A 23,467-nucleotide genomic window follows, 5' to 3' on the forward strand; every position below is an offset into this window, starting at 1 on the left:
TTGTTAACTTTGACTTAAAATGTATAAGTGGTCATTCGTCAGAGTTTGCCCTGTGGTACGATGCCCGTCATCCTGTGTGTGTATTACCATTCTGAGCTGCTGCTGTTTGCGCCTTTCAGATTACAAGAGACTATTCCTTCCTGGATTACATACTCGGAGGATGCCAGTTAATGTTTACAGTAAGTTTTCACTGCACTTGTTAAATTTGCAAATGATTCTAGATTTATAAACTTTGCAAATAGTCCCAATTTAAAAAAAATATATCTTATTTTTTGTGTACACGGCTTGCATGCAGACTGTGGTAAGACGACTCACTCGGCTGCTTCCAGAAGTAGACTCAGGACACTGTTTCCTCTGCAGGTTTATTTTAGCGTTATAAGCACTGTCGATTCAGCAAAATAAACACGGCCTTTCCGGCGTAGCGGCAAAACAAAAAACATAAAGTATAGCACAGTCCATAAGTGAGTGGGTTCCGCCTGCTCTCGGTATCACAAGCCGTTCAGGCAAAGTCCTTTTGTGGAGCTCTCTAGCTTCCACACACAGCCTGGAGACTTCACTCTCCAGCTCACACAACCGAAAAAAAAATAGTGACTGAACATTTAACCTTGCTCAGCCACACCCTGAGGGGATGTAGGGTGAATGACTTCCCACCCGATCTTTATGCCATTCACACAAAACCACTAACTTCACAATGGTGATTACTCCCCCAAAATATAACATGCTGGGGAAAAGTTGTAGGTTCAGTTCACACAGGCTAACAGCTGTAGTGACCCATACCACCCCTCATATATAACACCAGTGTCTCTGTCACAAGACCTGTGTGTCTCCATAGCAACAGACTACAAACAAATCCTGTGTGTAGTCTGACTCTGTAGTTATGTCTTTTCGTAACCTTACAAACTCCTAAAAGAAAAGGAGCAACATGTGACCGCAGGGTTTTTGTTTTTGTAGTCTGTTGGCCATGGAGACACATAGGTCTGCCTAGGAGTTGTGTACGCTAAACATTGCAGTTTACCTATCAATAGCACATTGATGCACATGAAAGGTGTAATCAGAAATTGACCAGTTATAAGTTTTTATTTCAAACACATTTTCACATCACTTTATTAAATAAAAAAATCCTAAATAATCCCAGTTTTCACATTGCTCAAAACCCTTAAAGCTCGTATCACGATAATCCTGCAGTGTAAACAGGCTGACGATCACTTAATGTACGCTCGTTCATTGGGTGAAATGATCTTTTGTGCAGCACTAAAGATCAGCATTCTCGGCAGCACATCTTCCAGGTTTAACAGGACTTGTGCTGGCGAGAACGATCTATTACAGAACTATTATTGATAGTTCAGTGCGGTCTACCTGTGTAAATAGAATATTAAATGACCACCTATCAGTCAATATTGACTGATTGGCGGTCATTTAGTGCCGCCGGGTCAGTCTGTGTGAACGGACTTCTGCACTTTGTCACTTTTTAGCTAGTGTTGTGTACGCTCGGGGCAGATTCAGTATCGTCTCGTTAATATCAGAAGGCAGCATCATAATGAAACTAACTCCTCTATTAGGTTGGTTTCGCATTATATTTGGGCTCCATCAGGGACTTCCATCTGAAGCATTTCACACCATGTTTGGACTCCATCATGGGCTTCCATCTGAAGCATTTCACACCATGTTTGGGCTCCATCAGGGGCTACTATCTGTAGCATTTCACACCGTGTTTGGGCTCCATCAGGGCCTGCCATCTGAAGCATTTCACACCATGTTTGGGCTCCATCAGGGGCTTCCATCTGTAGCATTTCACACCGTGTTTGGGCTCCATCAGGGCCTTCCATCTGTAGCCTTTCACACCATGCTTGGGCTCCATCAGGGGCCTCCATCTGAAACCCAGAAAAATGGGCTGCAGTGACTATTGCCTGTATTCTATTGCAGTTTTATTGCCATGTAAAGCTCACTGCTGTCCATATAATTAATTATCCCCTTGACCATTTTTATGGAAACCCTAGGATACTTTTTATCCATCATATGTCACTTGTAATACCCTTCCTAAATAAATATGGGATGGGTATATAGGACAAAATGTTGTTTTTTTTAAATACATTTTTGCACTTTCTTCTTTACGAGTTTTTGATTTTTCTGTAGGTCGGAATTGACTTTACAGCATCAAATGGAAATCCTCGAGATGCCTCCTCCCTGCATCATATTAACCCTATGGGCACGAACGAGTACCTTTCTGCATTATGGTCTGTGGGACAAATCATTCAGGATTACGATTCGTAAGTAACGTGATTTACAGGAAGTGTTTATTTGCTCGGAATTAATATTACACAGTTGGATACTTTCCCTTTTTGATTGTGAAAGAATTACACTTAAACGGTGCGACTAAGCAGTTTACATCGTGACGTTGCTGTCGTGGAAAACCCCTTTAAATGTATTTTTTAAACTATTTTTATTAATGTTTTATTCAAGTTTCCTTATCAGAAATCTGGCCACTAGACTCATACTTTCTGTTCTGTACAGTCTTTTCAGCAGTTTCATTATCACAGACCGGATTGCAATGTATGGAACACCTCTGTATATAGTATAATACTTAAGATTCAACTGTATCTTACTCTGGATCCCCCTCCTTGCCCTTCATTCCAGATGCAAAATTTGCAGCCTTTCTGCTGCTTTTGAACATAGCTCCACCACCAAACCACATATCTGGGCTTGCAGGTCTTTGAAAGCTAAATTCATCGACACCTTTTATATCTTCTATCTGTTGCTGCATTCCTGAAAAGTCAGCATTTCAATTCATATGCAAATAAGGTGTTAAGTGCTTTTGGCATAGTAAGATCAACACCCACCCCCTCCACAATCATCATATCTGGGCATGCAGGTCTTTGAAATGTAAACCCATCGACACCTTTATATCTTCTATCTGTTACTGCCTTCTTGAGAAATCAGAATTCAGTCATATGCTAATTATGTTTTAAGTGCTCTGGGTGCGACAGAGCACTTCCTGAACTTCTGCATCTCACCTAGCACCAGCCTCTTTAGCTTGATTGACGGCTCACTTTCTGTGTGATATTAGACGAACTGCAAGAAATCAGACAGTGATTCATCAGTCAAGCTAAAAAAGCTGTGAAGCAGAGGGTTGGGAAGTGCTCTGTTACACCCAGAGCACTTAACACATCATTTGCATACGATTTGAATTCTGATTTCTCGGGAAGGCAGCAACAGATAGAAGATATAAAGGTGTCGATGGGTTTACATTTCAAAGACCTGCATGCTCATACATGGGGATTGGGGCAGGGGGTGGGGGTTGATCTTACTGACTAAGTCCCCATCTTTTTTTGACGGAAGGGAACCTAGCGTGATGTAAACTTATGGCACACACATCCTATAAACCCAATGCGTTGCAATTTTTAATTATTGGCCATCCAAAAATCAGTGTGTTAAGGACGTAGTCAGCGTATGTGGTGGAGTTATAGATGTTGAAAAATTGTGTCTTAGTGCTATGCCGTCATTGAAATGTCAGCCTCTACGTTGATGAACACCATTTACCGTTAGAATATACAACATAACGTTATAGGTACATCTCTCGATAATACACAGGTTAATGCGTCTTCCCTCTGTACGGATCGATCCTTCTAGCCATCCATCATAGATTGTCTTACAGTTTGGGTGAAGGGTCAGGTTACCACTAATAGGTAACATTTTGCTGACTTGCATTATTTGAAGATGTATCTTTTATCATTCTTAAAACCATTGTTACATGTCACAAATGTCCTTAGTGGATATGGGCATCTTTGGGGCATTTTTTTCTCAGTATTTTTGGCTAAAAAAATTTTTGAGCTAGGGTTACATTAAAAAAAATTGAGTCATTTTGGATTCTGTATCCTCCGTTTATCACAGTGCATTGCAGACTGCAAAAAGGGTTCACAGTGAATTAGTCAGTGAGTTCCTATGATTATTATTAACTGTCTGTAACTATTATCTCTGCCTATTATCTCTGCCCTCCTGAACAATCTTCTAAGCAGATTTCTAACCGGTTGAAAGCTGAGGTTCATTTAAACAAACCGACCTGTGATATTAAATGACTGCTGATCAACCGTACTTCTGTAATAGATCGTTTAGTGCTCACAGGCTGCCATTGTGCTCGGCAGCACGAGTCCTGTTTACAAAGGAAGATGTGCTGCCGAGAATGATGATCTTTTGTGCAACACAAAAGGTCACTTCACCCAACAATGGAGCGTTTTGCTCCCTTATCGGGTGATCAGCAGCCTTTCTAGACTATCGTAAACTTGGCGTTGCTTGGAACACTCCTTCATAATAATCTGTCTAAATTGACCTTTAAACTTTGAGTTGGTCATTAATCCGATCCAGCAGAAGAGAGATAAGGGTTACAGGCCAGAGAAGTCGAAAGAGCTTCCTGACTAAGGGTGCATTTAAATGCTGCACCCATAAACGACTGCACTTCAGATGCGCCTTGAACAATCAGTAATCGATCATTCAGTGCACCCAGGCTGCCATTGTTCTCAGCAGTACAGGTTCTGTTTACATAGGACGGTCTGCTGCCGAGAACGATTATCTTTTATCGGTCGACCATGACAGCACCACGAGAGAGGGAATCCGCCCACCAAGGACAGGAAACCTACAGGCTTAAAAGGGGGCGGCCCTCCCTCTCGCCTCAGTTTGGTTTCCTGTCCTTGATGGAGGAAGCCTATCGCAGGCGTGGAGTACGTGGATGGCGACGGCTGTCAAAGCTGCGTACGTGTCTGGGGTCGGCAGCTCCAGCGTTTGGCCTATGTTCGTGCGCCCCTATATGGGAGAGGCACAGCATCCTAATGCACTGGGGGCTTATCTGCAGAGGTACTGCGCCCCTGTCTGGGGTGGCAGCCCTTTTTTTTCTGCCTCAGCCAGGTGCACCTCCCGTGGGAGTGTCTGCCCTGGCTGAGACCCAAAGTGCGGTGGGGACTGCGCTCCTGGTGGGGGTGACAGCCCACCATCACCCTACGTGAGTATGGGGAAGGGGGGCACGGGGGCCAAGGTGATTGTGTCCCCTCGCCCCATCCTGGGAGAATGCAGCGCGGAGTATCGCTAAAGCGTGGCTTACCTGTAGCGCTGACAGCGTGCGTCCTCGCGCGGCGTGTACTTCCGGGTTCCGGAAGTGGCAGCCCGAGGACGTCACCGCGACTCAGCAATCATGTGACCGGAGCCCGGAAAGCGCGAAATTCAAAAAAAAAAAAAGGGCTGGAAAAGTGAGGTGGTGCGCTGCTGAGGGAAAGGGGCCAAAACCTGTTTAACCAGTCAGGTAACATGGCTCAGAGCTTCCCAAAGCTTCATTCTCTAGTTATGGAGTCTGAAGGCATTCAGTTGCAGCAGCAGCATGTGGAGCAGCCGCCATCTTCACCATCTCAGGGGCTGTTTGGGGAGCCCCAAAAAACGCATCACGCACGTGGTTCTGGTAGCCGGTCCTTGGGAAAACGGAGTTCGGTGTCCAGGTCCGGTCACCACACCTCTGGCAGACCGGACGAATCTGCAGCCTCCAGGGATGATCCCCTGGCTGAGAAGGGTCCTTCCTCCAAACCCGTACCAGCCGTTTTTTCTTCTTGAGCCGCCTGGGTAAGTGATCTTCGAGAAAGTTCACTTAGTAATAAGGGTATCCCTTCTCCCCTTCTAAATTTTAACAGGGGAAGAAATGTACCTCCAAGGCAAGGCATATACAGTGTGCGTTAAGCAAGTCCCTTCTTCCTGACGGCTACCCTAAAAAGTTATGTCAGTCATGCATAAGCCAGACACTGGCAGAATAGGGCCCTACTCTAACATCAGGTTTAAAAAGCCTAGTTAAGACTGAGATTCACAAGATCCTCTCCAAAAGAGCTAAAGGGAGAGCGGACTTGGACTGTGAAATCTCTCTAGTCCCGGATGAACCCCTGTCCTCACCTTATGAGTCGGATTCGGATGATGCAGTATCTTCCACTGCCTCCTCCTCAGATAGTGGTGTGGGGCAGAATTGCTTTCCCCTTGGTGAGGTCGACGGGTTAATTAAAATGGTTCAGTCTACTATGGGAATCACAGAGGCCAGACAGGAGAAGTCAGTCCAGGACGTTATGTTCAGGGGGCTGGGACAAAGGAAGAGAAGGAGCTTTCCCTTGAATGAAAAGATTCGGGACTTGATCCATAGTGAAGAGACCGGAAAGAAAGGGTACTCTACCTCCATTCTTCAAAAGGAAGTACCCCTTTGAAGAATCAGCTTCTTCCTCCTGGGATAAAGCCCCCAGGATAGACGTGGCTATTTCTAAAGCGTCCAAGAGTTCCTCCGTTGCTTTTGACGATATGGGGGCTCTTAAAGACCCCTTGGACAGGAAGGCTGATGCTTTCCTCAGGGGGACCTGGGAGACTTCTGCGGGAGCCTTAAAACCCGCGGTGGCAGCTACATGTACCGCCAGGTCCCTAATGATCTGGCTGGACCAGCTTGAAGCCCATCTTAAGAACAATACCCCCAGGAAGGAAATCTTAGCGGACATGTCACTACTTCAGGGGGCAGCGGCTTTTCTGGCAGATGCATCGGCAGATTCTGTCAGATTGGCAGCAAGGTCAGCCGCCATGTCCAACTCAGCCTGGAGAGCTTTGTGGCTAAAGTGTTGGCCGGGAGACATTCAAGCGAGAACAAGACTCTGCGCTATCCCTTGTGAAGGGGAACATCTTTTTGGGTCAGTCCTGGATGAACTGTTGGATAGAGCAAGTGACAAAAAAAGGGGTTTCCCTAGCCTATCTACTCCCACGTACAAACGCTCCTTTCAGAAGAGAAAGTTTCTACGTAATAGGCGCCAGAAGGGTCATGAGAAATTGGAAGATCGTAGGCCGAAAGGTAAAGGGCTCCTGTTCGGTTCCTCTTCCGCTAGCCAAGGCCCCCGGAAACCGAGTCAATGACTCGCGGCTCAGGTAGGGGGGAGGCTGTTAGGCTTCTTACCTGCCTGGACAAATATTTCTTCTTGTAATTGGATCCTTGCTCTGGTAGGTTCCGGTCTGAGACTCGACTTTCAGCGAATTCCTCGTGGGAGGTTCATCCTGACCCCAAACCGGGCCTCAACACGGGAGCAAATGGCCCTACACATGGAGGTCCTGAACTTGGTGCATAAGGCCGTCCTAGTAGAAGTCCCGACAGCAGAGAAGGGACTGGGGTTCTACTCACCGCTATTTCTGGTCACTAAGCCTGATGGGTCCTTTAGGTGTATTATTAACCTTAAGGCCCTAAATAAGTTTTTGTTAATTCCCACCTTTAAAATGGAATCCATTAAGTCTACAATAAAATTGCTGTTTTCAGGCTGTCACATGGTAGTGTTAGACCTAAAGGACGCATATTACCACATACCTATACATAGAGACTTCCAGAAATACCTTAGAGTGGCCTTGATCATGGGGGATGAAATCAAACATTTTCAGTTTGCGGCCTTACCATTCGGTATAGCTATAGCCCCTAGGGTATTTACGAAGGTGATAGCGGAGGTGATGGCTCATGTACGGGAGCATAATGTGTTGATTATCCCTTACTTGGACGATTTTTTGATTGTTGGAGACTCAGCCTCTCAATGTGACAGCCATCTTAAGTTGGTATCCTCTATTTTGGAAGGTCTGGGCTGGATCCTAAATCTAGAGAAGTCCAGGGTAGTCCCTTCGAAAATACAGCAGTTCTTAGGTATTATGCTAGATTCAGACCTCCAGATGTGTTTTCTTCCGGAAGCCAAAAAGCAGAGAGTCAAAATGCTAGTGGAAAGAGCTCTTGCGAATCCGGTCATGTCCCTTAGGGTTGCAATGTCCTTACTGGGTACCCTATCATCTTGTCTTCCGGGGGTTATGTGGGCACAATACCACTCCAGGGTTTTTCAGTGGGATGTCCTGCATAATGAGGTCTTGTTAAGTGGGCGCCTGGAGGAATGGATGTCCTTATCTCCTCGGTCTATTGACTCTTTACAGTGGTGGGTGAACTTGGAAAACCTGTCTCGGGGAGTCCCCTGGGTGTTCAAAATATCTAAAATAATAACTGATGCGAGCTTACATGGATGGGGAGCTCACTTGGGGGATATGGTTGCCCAGGGGTCCTGGTCGGACTCTGAGAGGACTCTTTCCTCCAATGCTAAGGAACTACTGGCAGTAGATAGAGCAGTTGGTCATTTCTTACCGTTTCTTCACAATAAGAACGCTAGGATACTGTCCGATAATAACATAGCGGTGGCTTACATTAACCATCAGGGGGGCACACGTGCTGGATCACTAATGAAAGTGGTGGACCATCTCTTTCAGATCTCGGAATGCCATATCCTCTCTTTAACAGCCCTCTACATCAAAGGGAGAGAAAATATAAAGGCAGACTTCTTAAGCTGTCATTCTTTAAGACAGAGCGAATGGGAGCTAAAACAAGACATTTTTTCCCTAATAGTCCGAAAGTGGGGTCTCCCGGTGGTGGATCTCTTCGCCACAAAGCGGAATCGGAAGACAAAGGTCTTTTGCTCCCTAGATTCGAGAGAAGGGCCCCTGACTGTGGACGCTCTCCAGATCGCTTGGAACTTCAGTCTGGCCTACGCCTTCCCACCGTTAAATCTTCTTCTTCCTATGGTTCTAAGGAAGATCAGGGAGGACAAAGCGAGGGTCCTCTTGATCGCCCCTTTTTGGCCCAAAAGACCCTGGTTCTCATGCCTGAGGAACATGTCCATCTCAGATCCTTGGGTCCTACCCGAAGTTTCGGATCTCCTCAGCCTGGGTCCGGTACTCCATCCACAAGCTCCTGGCCTCCACTTGACGCCATGGAATTTGAGAGGTCCCTGTTAGAACAAAAAGGATTCTCCCAAAGTCTAGTATCTACTCTATTGCGTAGTAGAAAACCTGTCACCACCAGGATTTATGCTAGAATTTGGAAAAAATTTCTATCTTCCTCTAAGTCTACAGTGGGTGAGGGAGCATCAGTTGGGAAAATTTTAGAGTTCTTACAGAAGGGCTTTGAGCTGGGGTTGGCAACAAGCACCCTTAAGGTCCAAGTATCAGCGTTAGGTGCTCTCTATAACTGTGACCGGGCAGGAAATTATTGGGTTTCTCGCTTTATAAAAGCGGTAGGTAGATCCAGGCCGGTTACCAAAACTAATTTTGTTCCCTGGGACCTAAACCTGGTTCTAAAAGCATTATCTGGGTCACCCTTTGAGCCGATAGATTCAGCGTCCCTTAAATCTATTTCCCTCAAAACAGTGCTTCTAGTAGCCCTAACATCAGCTAGGAGGATTGGTGATATTCAGGCTCTGTCCTCGGGCCCTCCCTTCACTCAGGTCCTGGACGACAGAATAATTCTTAGAGCGGATCCAGCATACCTACCTAAAGTAGCTTCCCATTTTCACAGACTCCAGGAAGTAACGTTACCCACATTTTGCCCGAATCCTGGTAATCAAAGAGAAGCAGAGTTCCATACTTTAGATGTGAGAAGATGTATGATTAGGTATCTTTCAGTCACCCAGCCTTTCAGGAGAGATAGTTCCTTGTTCGTTTCCTATCAGGGGGTTAGGAAAGGGCTCAAGGTCTCTAAATCCACCATAGCTAGATGGATTAGGGAGGCCATTACGCTAGCCTATGTATCCAGCGGAGAGGAAGCGCCGCAGGGATTGAAAGCTCACTCTACCCGGGCGGTGGCAACCTCATGGGCAGAGAGGTCTGGTGTCTCGATGGAGGATATATGTAAGGCAGCTACCTGGTCTTCTCCATCTACCTTCTATAGGCACTATAGATTCGATCTGGGTGCTTCGTTTGACCTCACATTTGGGAGAAGGGTGCTCCAGGCGGTGGTCCCTCCCTAGAATCTTCATCTCTGCAATTCTCTCGTGGTGCTGTCATGGTCGACCGATAAAGTCATAAGTTACTTACCGGTAACGGGATTTCTCGGAGACCATGACAGCACCCTTATATTCCCTCCCTTCACCTTTCTGGGAGCACTTCTCATCTATTTATTCTCACATATCGGTGTTGTAAGAAACTGTATATACTGTTTTTTTTCATGATTATGTTGCTATGTCTACTAACCGGGCGGTCCTCTCAATGCTCTGTAATCCAAACTGAGGCGAGAGGGAGGGCCGCCCCCTTTTAAGCCTGTAGGTTTCCTGTCCTTGGTGGGCGGATTCCGTCTCTCGTGGTGCTGTCATGGTCTCCGAGAAATCCCGTTACCGGTAAGTAACTTATGACTTTCAGCAACACAAAAGATCATTTCACCCGACGAACAAGCGTTTTTCTCTTCATCGGATGATCATCAGCCTGTTTACAGTGCAAGATTATCGTAAATTGGGCGTTCCAAGGAACACTCGTTCATAATAATCATTCATAATCTTCCAACTGGTCTTGAATCGGATTGGAAAGTCATTCAGGAGAAGAGATAATGGTTACAAACTAGATTCGTCATAAGAGCTTCCTATCTCAGGGTGCTATTACACTGTGCTATGTTTGCCGGTCAGCTTTCATTTAAGAGCCCATTTACACAGGCAGACCGTAATAGTGATTGCAGCAGCAGGAGATGAGTGTACTGATCATGTCACATAACCTACAAAAGACAAAAATATATCATATACCCTACCATCATTATATATAAATGTAAAGCAAAGTTGCATAATAAATATAGGGTACTTAGTGAACTATTTTTGATCAAAAAAAGTATACAAGCCGTCCCACCAGCGGCAAGGTGACCCTAAGTTGGGACGGTACCTATACTGCCTATATTAAAAACCTTACTGTATATCAAAGTTGAAGTAATGCATATAAAAGGGTAGACAAATAGGACCGGGTCCCAACTCCAGACCACCTAGGCCCGTGGTAAGCTACATATATACTAATCAGCTCAACAAAGGGTATGCCACACCCTTAAATTGCACAGAATGCAAACAAGACAAAAAACCAAGCAATGTGAACTGAGGTCTAAGATGGCAGACATGCAAGAAATAGGAGCATGTTCACACTAGCAAAAAGAAGCAAAACCTACAAAAGACAAAAATATATCTCATACCCTACCATCATTATATATAAATGTAAAGCAAAGTTGCATAATAAATATAGGGTACTTAGTGAACTATTTTTGATCAAAAAAAGTATACAAGCCGTCCCACCAGCGGCAAGGTGACCCTAAATTGGGACGGTACCTATACTGCCTATATTAAAAACCTTACTGTATATCAAAGTTGAAGCAATGCATATAAAAGAGTAGACAAATAGGACCGGGTCCCAACTCCAGACCACCCAGGCCCGTGGTAAGCTACATATATACCAGTCAGCTCAACAAAGGGTATGCCACACCCTTAAATTGCACAGAATGCAAACAAGACAAACAGTATACAGTAAGGTTTTTAATATAGGCAGTATAGGTACCGTCCCAACTTAGGGTCACCTTGCCGCTGGTGGGACGGCTTGTATACTTTGTTTGATCAAAAATAGTTCACTAAGTACCCTATATTTATTATGCAACTTTGCTTTACATTTATATATAATGATGGTAGGGTATGAGATATATTTTTGTCTTTTGTAGGTTTTGCTTCTTTTTGCTAGTGTGAACATGCTCCTATTTCTTGCATGTCTGCCATCTTAGACCTCAGTTCACATTGCTTGATCATGTCACATGCAGTGACCTTTCTGCTGAAGAGATGATGTGAGGACAGGGCCCACATGTGATTGGTCAGTGACATGATGTAGGGACAAACGAAATGTATTTTGCCCAATGAGATGATAGGAATGATCACCGCAGCAGGAGAAGAGTGTGTTGACATTGTTAGAGGCAGTGACCTGGACGATGTCACAATGGGAAGGAAGAAGGCGCAGGAGAACGCTGGAAGGTGCAGACGATCCTGGATATTCAGTGATGCACATAAATGTAAAAATGATAGTGTCAGACTCCTCTCCACGTTAGATAAAACTTCTTTTCTCCCACCTGTTGGACGTCTTCTTTGAGAATAAAATAGTCATTAATTGTCAGTTGTGGCAATTCACATCTAACTACAAGAAACCCCTCACATAAAAAAAACCCCTGTGAGCCGAGAATGTTAAGTGATTATACTGAGATCGGCACAACAGTTACCATGGTAACACAGTCATTTGTCTTCTGTCGCTTGCTGGGATAGAAAAATGGATTCCTGTCAAGTGACAAAAAAATCATCTTAAGTAAAAGCTTTCGTTATGTATGTGGATCAGGAATCTTTGTCTCGTCAAGAAAAAATATGATTTGGATGACATGGGGGGAAAAAAATACATATATATAAATATATATATATATTATAATATAATATACTGTGTGTGTATGTATATATACATACATACATCGTCAAGACAGTGGTCAAAAAGGCTAAGAGAAGAGAGAGTTGCCTTGTACCTTGTACATACGAGAAAAAAGATCTAATGGCATTGAATTTTCTACAGATATTTCTGGAAGCAAAGTTTACAAGTTCAAATTTAAAAATACACAGACTACACAACCTGGACATGACAGAAAGAGGAAAAGATCACCATCTGCCGCCAGATTGATGAGGAGGCCAATCGTCAAAAACACGAGAACTTATCTAGCCTGTGGGTCAGCAATATTTCTGGGGGAGAAAGAATGTAAATGCTGCTAAAAAGAATACCCTGCTTACAATGAAGCATGGCGGTAGCTTGATGACACCTACAATAAAGCATGGCGGTGGCGCGGTAGTGCCTACAGGGAAGCGTGGCTTGGCAGTGCCTACAGGGAAGCATGACAGTGTCGCGGCAGTACCTACAGGGAATCATGGTGGTGGCTTGGCAGTGCCTACAGGGAAGCATGGCGGTGGCGCTGCAGTGCCTACAGGGAAGCATGGCGGTGGCGCTGCAGTGCCTACAGGGAAGCATGGCGGTGGCGCGGCAGTGCCTACAGTGAAGCATGGTGGTGGCTCCATGATGCCTACAATGAAACATGGTGGTGGCATGGTGATGCCTACAGTGAAGGACGGCAGTGGTGCCTACAGTGAAGCTTGGCAGTGGCCCAGTGATACTGAGATTGCTTTGCTTCCTCTTGGAAACCAACAGCTTTTAGAGGGCAAGATGGATTCAATAGAAAACGTTATGTCTTCTGTGAGGAAGCTGAAGATCGGGCGTCTTTGCGCCTTCCAACAGGACAATAATTTCAAGCATATTTCACAGTCCATCAAGGTTTGGTTTCAGAAGAAGTCTTGGAAGATCTGAAGTGGTCGTAACAGTCACCTTCTTAGAATCCCATAGAAAATCGTTGGTGGGGTTTGAAGAAGGCGATTTCCGCAAACCCAAGAATATTATGGACCTGGAGGTCATTGCCCATGAGAAATGGGCTAAGATTTGTCAGGAACGCTGCTAGATGTTGGTGTCTGGCTATGGATCATGTTACAGCAGGTTATAGCAGCCAGTGGAGCTCTACTAAGTGTTAAAGGGGTGAATAATTCTGACACTGCCGTATCAGTAAAAATGGCTTTGTGTTGGGTAATTTACATTTTTCTTGTTTCATTGTGATCAGCAGAAAGTTTGTAAATATTCCTAATAGACCCATTTTGCACGGGGGAGGGGGAGGGGAACAATGTTGGTTACAACTGTATCTAATCATTGTAATGAAAATTATATAGAATATGAATGTATAAAATCATGAGTGAATGTACTGACATGATCATATATGGTCACACTCGTATTGACGGACTGATCATTTATATATTTGTACTATTTTCTTTACTCGCAGTGACAAACTCTTCCCTGCCCTGGGGTTTGGTGCTCAGCTACCTCCAGAATGGAAGGTATTATACCCTGTCTGTGACCTGTATATTGGAGCAGTATTGCACTGGACTTTTTGCATGGTCAAAAAAAAATTCGGAGAGCTTTAGATCACATTTATATCAGTTTTATTGGAGTATAATGACTTAACCTTATAAATAATAATAAAAAAATATATTAGAATATATATATATATATTTTTTTTTTCATTCTGTATACTGTATATATTCTAAAGTGCATTATTATCACATATGTCTGATATTATGATTATGAAAAATATTGTAATTTTTTCCTTTCCAGGTGTCTCATGAATTTGCCATCAATTTTAATCCTACCAGCCCTTTCTGCTCAGGTTAGTCCTTGATTTGTTCTACTATTTGACCACTGATATTACCAGTCTCTTAAAGGGGGGCTAGTAATCCCTTTAATCAATTCAGGACCCCAATTGTATACTTTCCTCTTGCGCAGCGCCGTTCCGGCAATGTGTAGATATCTCCCAGGTTGCATGTGGACTGTTATGTGGGTATTTCCACTTTATTGTAGGCATGATTTCCCCTTCTGTCTTTCTTTAGGTGTGGAGGGCATTATAGAGGCCTACTCTGCTTGCCTCCCTCACATACGGTTCTATGGACCCACCAATTTTTCACCCATCATTAATCATGTTGCACGATTTGCAGCTCAAGCAATTCAGCAGCCATCAGCAGGGGTGAGTGACCAGAAAGCAGACTGTTACTTCCATCTATATTACCATACTGACTGAATTACCAACAAAACTGCATCGAGCTAAAACCACTAAAGAGTAAGATATAAAAACAGAATTTATTGAAAACAGATTAATAACAACATATAAGTACATATGCCATATATAGCATTTTAGGTTATATATAGGGAGGAAACATGGAAGACAAGGCAGGGAGCAGCACAATCTAATGTAGGGTAGGAAATAACACCATAAGGCCAGAGATGGAGGTGTAGAGTAAAGAGACCATCAGTTAGTCAGATAGTGTCCATGAAATATGGATAGAAAAAATCCCATCTATAGATCAAAAACAGAGAATCCACTAGAAATCAAAAATGTACTGGTGCTTACACATGTTTAAGCCAGATTGTGAATGTCCTCTTTGAGGCCCCTGACGCGCGTTTCGCATATATTGCTTTCTCAAAGGGTGTATATTACCATACTGTAAAGCTGGCCCCACACATTAGATTACCACAGATTTCAGCTGGACCGGCCAACCCCCCAATGTCCGAACCCTGCCTTTATGGTGGATTTCAAAGTGCGAAATCCTTAAAGGGCAGCATATGCATTTACATGGGAGACGGGGCAGATTAGTTGATGCTCGAACAAACAAGCAATCTAGGGTGTAGGGTAAAATTATTATATATCACCATTAGGGTTGGTGCAAATCGATTCATAGATTCCATTCCATCGGTGACGACAGTGCATGGGATCTTACCTGCTCTCTTTTTGATTAGCCATCCTGCTGCGACCTCACATGCATCATGTTGCGGCAATGATGTCGTGCTAGTACGACAAATCAAAAGTAGAGCCGCAGGTAAGAGGCGGCTGAAACTCTCCTGTGTTGGTAGTCCAACCGAATGAGAACGGAGCTCTAAAATGCTCCTCTAGAATAGAGCACTGCTTGAGCATGTGTGCCACCGCAAGTTATCACCTATCCATAGGGTAATTGGGACACCCCGTTTAAGTTCTATTCACACTTCGTAGCTTGCAGGTTTTTTATATATATCTACTATATAATTGTCTTATCCCATCTGTCTGTCTGTCTGTCCTGGAAATCCCGCGTCGTTCATTGGTCTGGCAGCGGCCAATCAGCGCCGCGAGATTTCTGAAAAAAGATGGCGGCCGTTAGCGGCTCATCTGGCGGATGGAGGTCAGCGGCGATGCAGCGGGGAGATGAGCGGCGCTAGCAGCACAACTGCCCCGACCGGTGCCGCTGACCTCCATGCGGCTAACGTCGGAAGATCAGCGGCTTGGCCCGCTGATCTCCCGACAGCAAGTGTGAACGGAGGACCGGGGAGCGGCGCCGCCGGTCGGGATGCTTCTGCTGCGAGCAGCCGCTCATCTCCCGGCTTCTCGCAGCAGAAGGAGCCGCACAGGCAGCGCCGCTCCCCGGTCCTCGCTAATACGGAGCCGCACAGGCAGCGCCGCTCCCCGGTCCTCGCTAATACGGAGCCGCACAAGCAGCGCCGTTCCCGGGCCCACAGTAATACGACGCTGATTGGTCGCGGTGGCCGGCCGCAACCAATCAGCGAGATGGGCGGCAAATTTAAACGCCGTTCTGCTGATTAATCGCAGCCGGCGACCGCTACCAATCAGCGATTTTGGCGCCAAATTTAAACACCACTCTGCTCATTGGTCCCGGCCGGCCGAGACCAATCAGCGAGATTGCCAGCAAATTTAAACAACGCTCTGCTGATTGGTCGATTTTATCGCCAAATTTAAACAAGCTCTCTGGTCCTCACTAACACAGTTCGCTGATTGGTCGCGGCCGCCACCCGTGACCAATCACCGATATTGCCGCCTAATTTAAACACCATTTTGCTGATTGGTCGCGGTTGCCGGCCGCGACCAATCAGCGATTTTGGCTCCAAATTTAAACAACGTTCTGCTGATTGCGCCCGGTCGGCCGCATACATATTCTAGAATACCCGATGCGTTAGAATCGGGCCAACAGCAGAAGTGGACTTGGCTTAAGCACAAAAAACACTTTATAGAAATAGTCGTGCTGTGGTACTGATCATGGAGGATCCGGCTGCCAAAATTCCCTATGGAAAAGGGGCCTGGGGGAAAAGGGGCCCTGGAAAGTCAGTACATAAACTGGGTTTGCTCCATTAATGGAGGATCCGGCTGCCAAAATTCCCTAGGGAAAAGGGGCCCGGCAAGAGGGGGCCGGGAAAGTCAGTACATAAACTGGGTTTGCTCCACTCACCACTTTCTCTATTTTTCCTTTCTCCATCAGCAATACTTTATCCTTCTCATTATAACTGACGGGGTAATCAGTGACATGGACGAGACGAGACACGCAATTGTCCAAGCATCTAAGCTGCCCATGTCCATTATAATCATTGGGGTAGGAAACGCAGACTTTTCCGCTATGGAGTTCCTCGATGGAGATAACAGAATGCTCCGATCTTACACCGGGGAGGAGGCGTCCAGGGACATCGTGCAGTTTGTACCATTCCGGGAGTTTCGCAATGTAAGTTGGTGGCATGTCCGTATCGTGTTCATCGTGCAGGAGGCACTTGGTGGAAGTAATATATTATGTAATCAACACGAGAAGATAAAGGTAAATTGCAAGACCAAAGACAAATCTTCATCCATTGGATGGCTCAAAAAATTGCTGACCTCTGTATTAGGTTGTTATCGACGCAACTAGTATCCAGTCCCCCAAAATTCTAGATTAGGGTGCTGTATACTCAGCTGGTCATCAGGTAGAACAATTATAGTATCTCGGGGGTGTATATAGCATGAAGACCGACCATAAGTTAGTTCAGGGGGCGCTGGGAAGAGACGGGCTTGGCAAAGGGGTCTATATTCCCAATGGACAGTAAGAACTTGTACCATTCTCCAAGAAACCAAAGTGGGTTGTGGTGATTCTCTAGGAGTGGAATATAGCTATACATTTTGTTTATATCTTTGTGCCCCCCCCTCCACTCTCAGACCCTCGGATCAAGCACGTTAACCTCTTTTTTTTCGTCTTCAGGCCCCTAAAGAAACTCTGGCCAAAGCCGTTCTTGCCGAACTTCCGCAACAAGTGGTCGATTATTTCAAGAACCACAATCTCCCACCTATCAAGGCCGAGGGAGTATAACTGTCCATATAATAACTCCCCAAATGCCATAAGAAAACTCCTATGGGCCTCCCTTGTATAAAACCAGCAACCCTGAGGTTTACGACCGCTTTGATGGAGAGACTTAAGACAATGACGTCAGATTCTGTTATTAAAGCCATTGTTTAATTTTCTAAGGCCGGAGACTGCGCTAAGCTCCGGTTCTGGATTGCTGCTACCATGTCCTGGTCATCCCGGAGATGTCCATTGAGTTCTATGGCATTTCTAGTTGTCGGGGGGACAAGACGTACAATAATGCACTTGTTTAGTGATGAAGGACAATTGGGGACGGCACAACGCTGATATTTCTGATATTTGGAGTTGTAGTGGGGTCATAAATTACAGTATGTTGCTACTGATCGTCTATAAACCGGACGATCTGTGCTCGTAAACTGTATATCGCAACAGAACCATAGTTAGAATGGTTTTCCGATTTCACAAAACCCCTGTTCCATTGTTTTAATACAAAAAGTGATTCACTCACCCTCCCCCGGTCCTGTGCGGAGTCTCCACCGGTCCCGTGCTGAGTCTCCACCGCTGCTCCCAGGGTTTGTTAATTTAATGTCTGCAGCGGTGACATCACATCGAGAGTGTGGCAGACAGTAACCGAGTTCACAGATTGGTAACAGAAACCAGAGCAGCGGCGTAGACTCAACACGGGACCTGGGGAGGGGGAGTAAAGTTCAATACAATATAATACAATCTTTCTGTCTCCGTACAGCACACACATCCTCCACAGCAGAACATCCCCTATTTACACCGCCGACTCCGGTGATTTTTGTCCCGGCATAAATTATCCACTCAGACGACAAATGAGCGTTTTGGCTAAATCGGCAGCACAAGCTAATGATCAGTAACTAGCGTTCTCGTGACCTTGCATTCTCAGATTATGGACCTTTACAGGTCATTTAATTGAGAACACTTGTATACAATTATCGACCCGTTTTAACAGGCTGGGAATCGCCCCCGAGAAACTAGCAAAATGCTTAGTCATCGGAGTCAATGAGTTTCAGGCCACCGCTGCAGTCTATCAGAGGTGGACAGGTTCTTAGGCAAGGAGTATGCGTTTGCTGCCAGATCCGGCTATCTTCAGTGCACCTGCACTCCTCGGATTCTGCGTGTAGCATCGGAGAGCGCACAGAGCAGAGCAACCATGCCGCTGGTCAGAACTGTCAATCTTCAGGCTCACACTGTCCCCCTGGCAAGCAGGAAGCTGGGAAGCAGGGGAGCCTTGCGCTCCTGAAGACCAAAAATTAGCAGGAAGTAGACGTTTGTGCGATTTGCTTTCTTCAGAGCATCTTGTGCCGGCCTATCACTTAGGCAGGAAGCTGGGAGGCTGGGGAACGGTGTGCTCCTGAAGAAGGCTGGGAGGCAGGGGAGCGGTGTGCTCCTGAAGAAGGCAGGAAGCTGGGAGGCAGGGGAGCGGTGTGCTCCAGAAGAAGGCAGGGGGCTGGGGAGCGGTGTGCGCTCCAGAAGAAGGCAGGAAGCTGGGAGGCTGGGGAGCGGTGTGCTCCAGAAGAAGGCAGGAAGCTGGGAGGCAGGGGAGCGGTGTGCTCCAGAAGAAGGCAGGAAGCTGGGAGGCAGGGGAGCGGTGTGCTCTGGAAGAAGGCAGGAAGCTGGGAGGCAGGGGAGCGGTGTGCTCTGGAAGAAGGCAGGAAGCTGGGAGGCAGGGGAGCAGTGTGCTCTGGAAGAAGGCAGGAAGCTGGGAGGCAGGGGAGCGGTGTGCTCCGGAAGAAGGCAGGAAGCTGGGAGGCAGGGGAGCGGTGTGCTCTGGAAGAAGGCTGGGAGGCTGGGGAGCGTTGTGCTTCTGAAGAAGGCAGGAAGCTGGGGAGCGGTGTGCTTCTGAAGAAGGCAGGAGGCTGGGGAGTGGTGTGCTTCTGAAGAAGGCAGGAGACTGGGGAGCGGTGTGCTTCTGAAGAAGGCAGGAGGCTGGGGAGCTGTGTGCTTCTGAAGGAGGCTGGGGAGCGGTGTGCTTCTGAAGAAGGCAGGAAGCTGGGAGGCTGGGGAGCGGTGTGCTTCTGAAGATGGCAGAAAGCTGGGAGGCAGGGGAGCGGTGTGCTTCTGAAGAAGGCTGAAAGCTGGGAGGCAGGGGAGTGGAGTGCTTCTGAAGAAGACTGGGAGACAGGGGAGCAGTGTTCTTCTGAAGAAGGCTGGGAGACAGGGGAGCAGTGTTCTCCTGAAGAGGGCTGGAAGCTGGGAGGCAGGGGAGCAGTGTCCTCCTGAAGACCAAAAATCAGAAGAACTCTCTAATTTATGCAGGTACGATGCAGATCTATGTGTCTCCATGGTTACAGACTACAAAGAAAACCTGTGTAGTCTGATCCTGCTAACCTCTCGAGGTCATATGTAACACAAGACTGCAGGAATGTCGTTGTTTGTCGTCTGTAACCATTATGCCACATAGATCTGCACACTACCTGCATACATAAAACGGTAAAGGGATGAAAATATATATTTTTTAATCACAAAATAAAGTTGCAGAAATATCATATTTCGAAAGTCAGATGACTGGGGCTCAAGGTTACATTGCTGTTATCATTCTCCATTGAAATGAATGGGCTCCCATAGTAATAGTAGGAGCCTCTGACCAGAGACCACACGAGTCTAAGCTGTCGGACCCCCACCATTCTGATTCATTTGTGTCATATTTATATATTGGACTTTATGTAGTACATGTAGATATATAGAAAGATGTGCCGATGTGAGTGGAATCCGCTGTGGTTGGAGATTTATACGGCCCGTGGTTACAACACCTTTAAGTGTCTTGATTCTACAATGCAAACTGCATACAATATGAAATAGATCTTAGACTTGATGAGGCAGGTGTGTTTACTATGAAAATCCATCTCGGAAATGGCTATATAATCCCTTATGATAAAAAGTTTGCCTCCCGTGATATTAAAATGAGCTGAGCTAGAAAAATAAAATGCTCTATTTAAATGGATGGACATTTTTTTTATTAATGGGGTTAAAAAAAATCATTTTTGCAATTGAGTTCCATAAAATGTTTTGGATTTTACAGGCTCTTTATTTTCCTTCACATTCAAGATTGATCTTGTCTGTGATGATGGATCAGCTGAGAGGAGCTCACAAGAGACAAACACTCTCCTGTTTGTCATAATGAGCTCACGGATGGATTCTCAGTTCACTCATTCTGCAGCCAGCAACACAGAGGCTATAGGAGGTAAAACGGTGCAACGTTTCTAATGAAACCCAATTGCAAAAAATGTGGTTTTTTTATCCCCTAAAATGTATTTAAATAACAAAAAAGCTCCCCAAAGGAGGGCAGCATCGTAGGATTATACAGTCATTCTGATGTGGATTTTCACAGCAAGTACACCAGCCTCATCAGGTCTAAGAATCTCTTCATTTGTGTCGTTTACACTGTAAAATTTTGTGACAGATCTGACAGCTAAAAATGCCGACATTCCAGGTATTGGGAATTTCTCCTGTAGCAATAGTAGATAATGGCCAGTAAGAGTAACTTGTGACTAGTGATGTACATAGAGAACAGAAGAGGTGATAGTAAAAGTCACCTAAAGATTTGACCGAAAGGGTCACGCAAATGTCGGACGTGTGAAACCGGTGCTGCTCATGCATGATGCCAAAATACAGCCAGGTCCATGGGTTTCTAAAATGGGCCACAAGCTCTTTTCACACTAGCCCATCCCTACGCATATGGACCCAGCGGGTATCGACCCTCGTTGTAAGAAGTGCCGTAATGCTGGGGTAGATGGGGGATCACTACCAAGGTGACGGTGCATGGAGCCAGCCCCCTCTAGGGGCTCTACAACGGGGGGGCAACCATGTGTATCATAGATGTTTAGAAGCCTCTGTGTCATTGTAAAATAGTTTATTGCCAAGCAGCGTTACAACTTTTATGGATGCCAAAGGATTTGCAGGAGAAGCTCAAGTTCAGGGTTGGCGAACCTAAGACTTTTCTTACAGCTTGTCGAACTACAGTGCCGAAAAAGCACCAGGGTCGCGGCTTTTTACCTTGAGATGGATATTTGACGATATTATATATATATATACACTTGTACATTTTTTTTGTATATAGACCTGTGGCAGAAACTACAAAAACATCTCCAATAGACGGTGCAGACAGCGCCAGAAAATGGAACAAGAGCGCCTTCTACTGGTGGAGCAATGGTTGTGCCTATTGTACTTTGCCATCTCGGTTTTGGATATGTTGAAGCTTATGTACTAACGTACCGTTAATGTCATTCTACTCCGTTCCTGTGTTTTTGTATAACAATGCATTGCAAAACTGATGCTATCGCCGAATAAATGCTTAAAATATCTAATTTTAATCCTCGAAGCTTTGTACTTTATTTAATGATATGGTGATGGCAAACACTGGATTTTCATGTAATTGCACTCCCCCTCTGTGCCACCCCCCCCCTCTGCGCCATTTTCCCCCCTTCTGCGCCATTTTCCCCTCTCTGCACTCTTCTGTTATATATCTGGCAGTACACCTCCATCCACAGGGGGCACGGTTTATACTGACTTATGTTTTTAAAAGAAACCACTCTGCAGATTCTTCTTAAAGGTAAGTTCACACTAACATATTTTGTCCGTGAAAAAAAAACCATCACAAGGATAGCACGAGGACCAATGTTATTCAATTGGGCTGTTCAGATGAGCAGTTTCTGTTTTTCAATGGACTGAATCTGCGGGGAAAAAACGCAGCGTGTGCTAGTTTCTTCTGTATGTCATGTCTATGGGTGCGCAAAAAAAAACAGCTCCCACATGGATCATCCATGTAGCGTCAGCATCTCTGCCGGGCAGGAGGCAGAGTCGCCGATCTCCTTACCACCGCGGTCCTGGTCCGGCGCTCCCCGTCCCTCTTCCGGCCTCCCACACTGTACTGGCCCGGGGTGCACGCACCGCACGCAGATCCCCGGGCTCTGTGCTTAGGGCGTGCGCGCTTCCTGCCTCTTAAAGGGGCCACGTGCGCTGTCCTAAAATGTCCCTGGCCAATGGCCGGAGGACATCTGGTATTTAAGGCTCCTCACCCAGAATGGAGGTGCCTGTGCAATGTAGTTTGTGTGATAACTCTCTCCAGCCCTCAGGTTCCAGTGCTGCCCGCCAGTCTATCAGCCGTGTCCGCCTGCCAGCCAAGCCTGCCCGTCAGTCCGCTCTATCCGCCTGCCTACCAGCCGTGCACATCTGTCAGCCCATCTGACGTGCCAGTCTGCTTCGGCTATCAGCCCTGTGGGAGTTGCCTGCTCTCACACGAGGTCGGTCCCAGAGTGGCACCTGGTTCACCTTCCCGGTCCCTCCTTGGTTCACGGAGTCGACTAAGCCGCCGTGTAGCCAGGGTCGGTCCGGGTAGGCACTTAGTTACGCCCCTCTGGTCCCTCCTTGTACCACGGCACAGTGGTTCCACCAGCCGGATCCCTATTCAATCTCTTTCTGATCCATTAGCGGTTTCCTCCGTGGATGGGAGGCCCCTTTCAGAATCCATCTTGTTTGTCACAGAGCCTGTAGTTCTTCAGATTAGAATTCTACACTTGGAGAAAATCTCCTTCTACGTGCTGTCCGACCTCTCTCACTCTTTACTGCTTGGACTGCCCTGGCTTCAGACTCAGGAGTTGGTTCTGAATGGGAGTTCGGGAGAGGTGCTCCGCTAGGGTAAGGAGTGTCACAATACCTGCTTGGTTCCTGTTCGTCATGCTCGATTTCCATCCACTCCTGCGAATCTTCCTGGCTTGCCGGCACCTTATTGGTCATACGCGGACATCTTTGACAACAAGGAGGCAGAGACTCTAACTCCTCATAGGCCGTATGACTGTCCTATCGATTTCATTCCTGGTGCCTCACCACCGCGAGGTCAAATCTACCCCCTGTGATTGGCCGAGACCCATGCCATG

General features: G+C 46.1%; 1 protein-coding gene across 1 annotated transcript in view; it reads left to right on the top strand.

Moving 5' to 3' along the window:
- Positions 1-21,904, top strand: part of CPNE2 (copine 2) — a 99,814-nt gene extending 77,910 nt beyond the window's left edge. The window contains exons 10-16 of the mRNA XM_073659130.1: positions 120-179; positions 2,134-2,267; positions 13,709-13,763; positions 14,041-14,092; positions 14,313-14,446; positions 16,722-16,958; positions 17,466-21,904. Coding sequence (XP_073515231.1) covers positions 120-179; positions 2,134-2,267; positions 13,709-13,763; positions 14,041-14,092; positions 14,313-14,446; positions 16,722-16,958; positions 17,466-17,573 — 780 coding nt within the window. The 3' untranslated portion in view covers positions 17,574-21,904. The remainder of the gene's footprint in view (positions 1-119; positions 180-2,133; positions 2,268-13,708; positions 13,764-14,040; positions 14,093-14,312; positions 14,447-16,721; positions 16,959-17,465) is intronic.
- The last annotated feature ends 1,563 nt before the right edge of the window (positions 21,905-23,467 follow it).

This window comes from Phyllobates terribilis, unplaced genomic scaffold, assembly GCF_046119375.1.
Source record: "Phyllobates terribilis strain yellow unplaced genomic scaffold, ASM4611937v1 Scaffold_13__5_contigs__length_258822181, whole genome shotgun sequence".
Lineage (NCBI taxonomy): Eukaryota > Metazoa > Chordata > Amphibia > Anura > Dendrobatidae > Phyllobates > Phyllobates terribilis.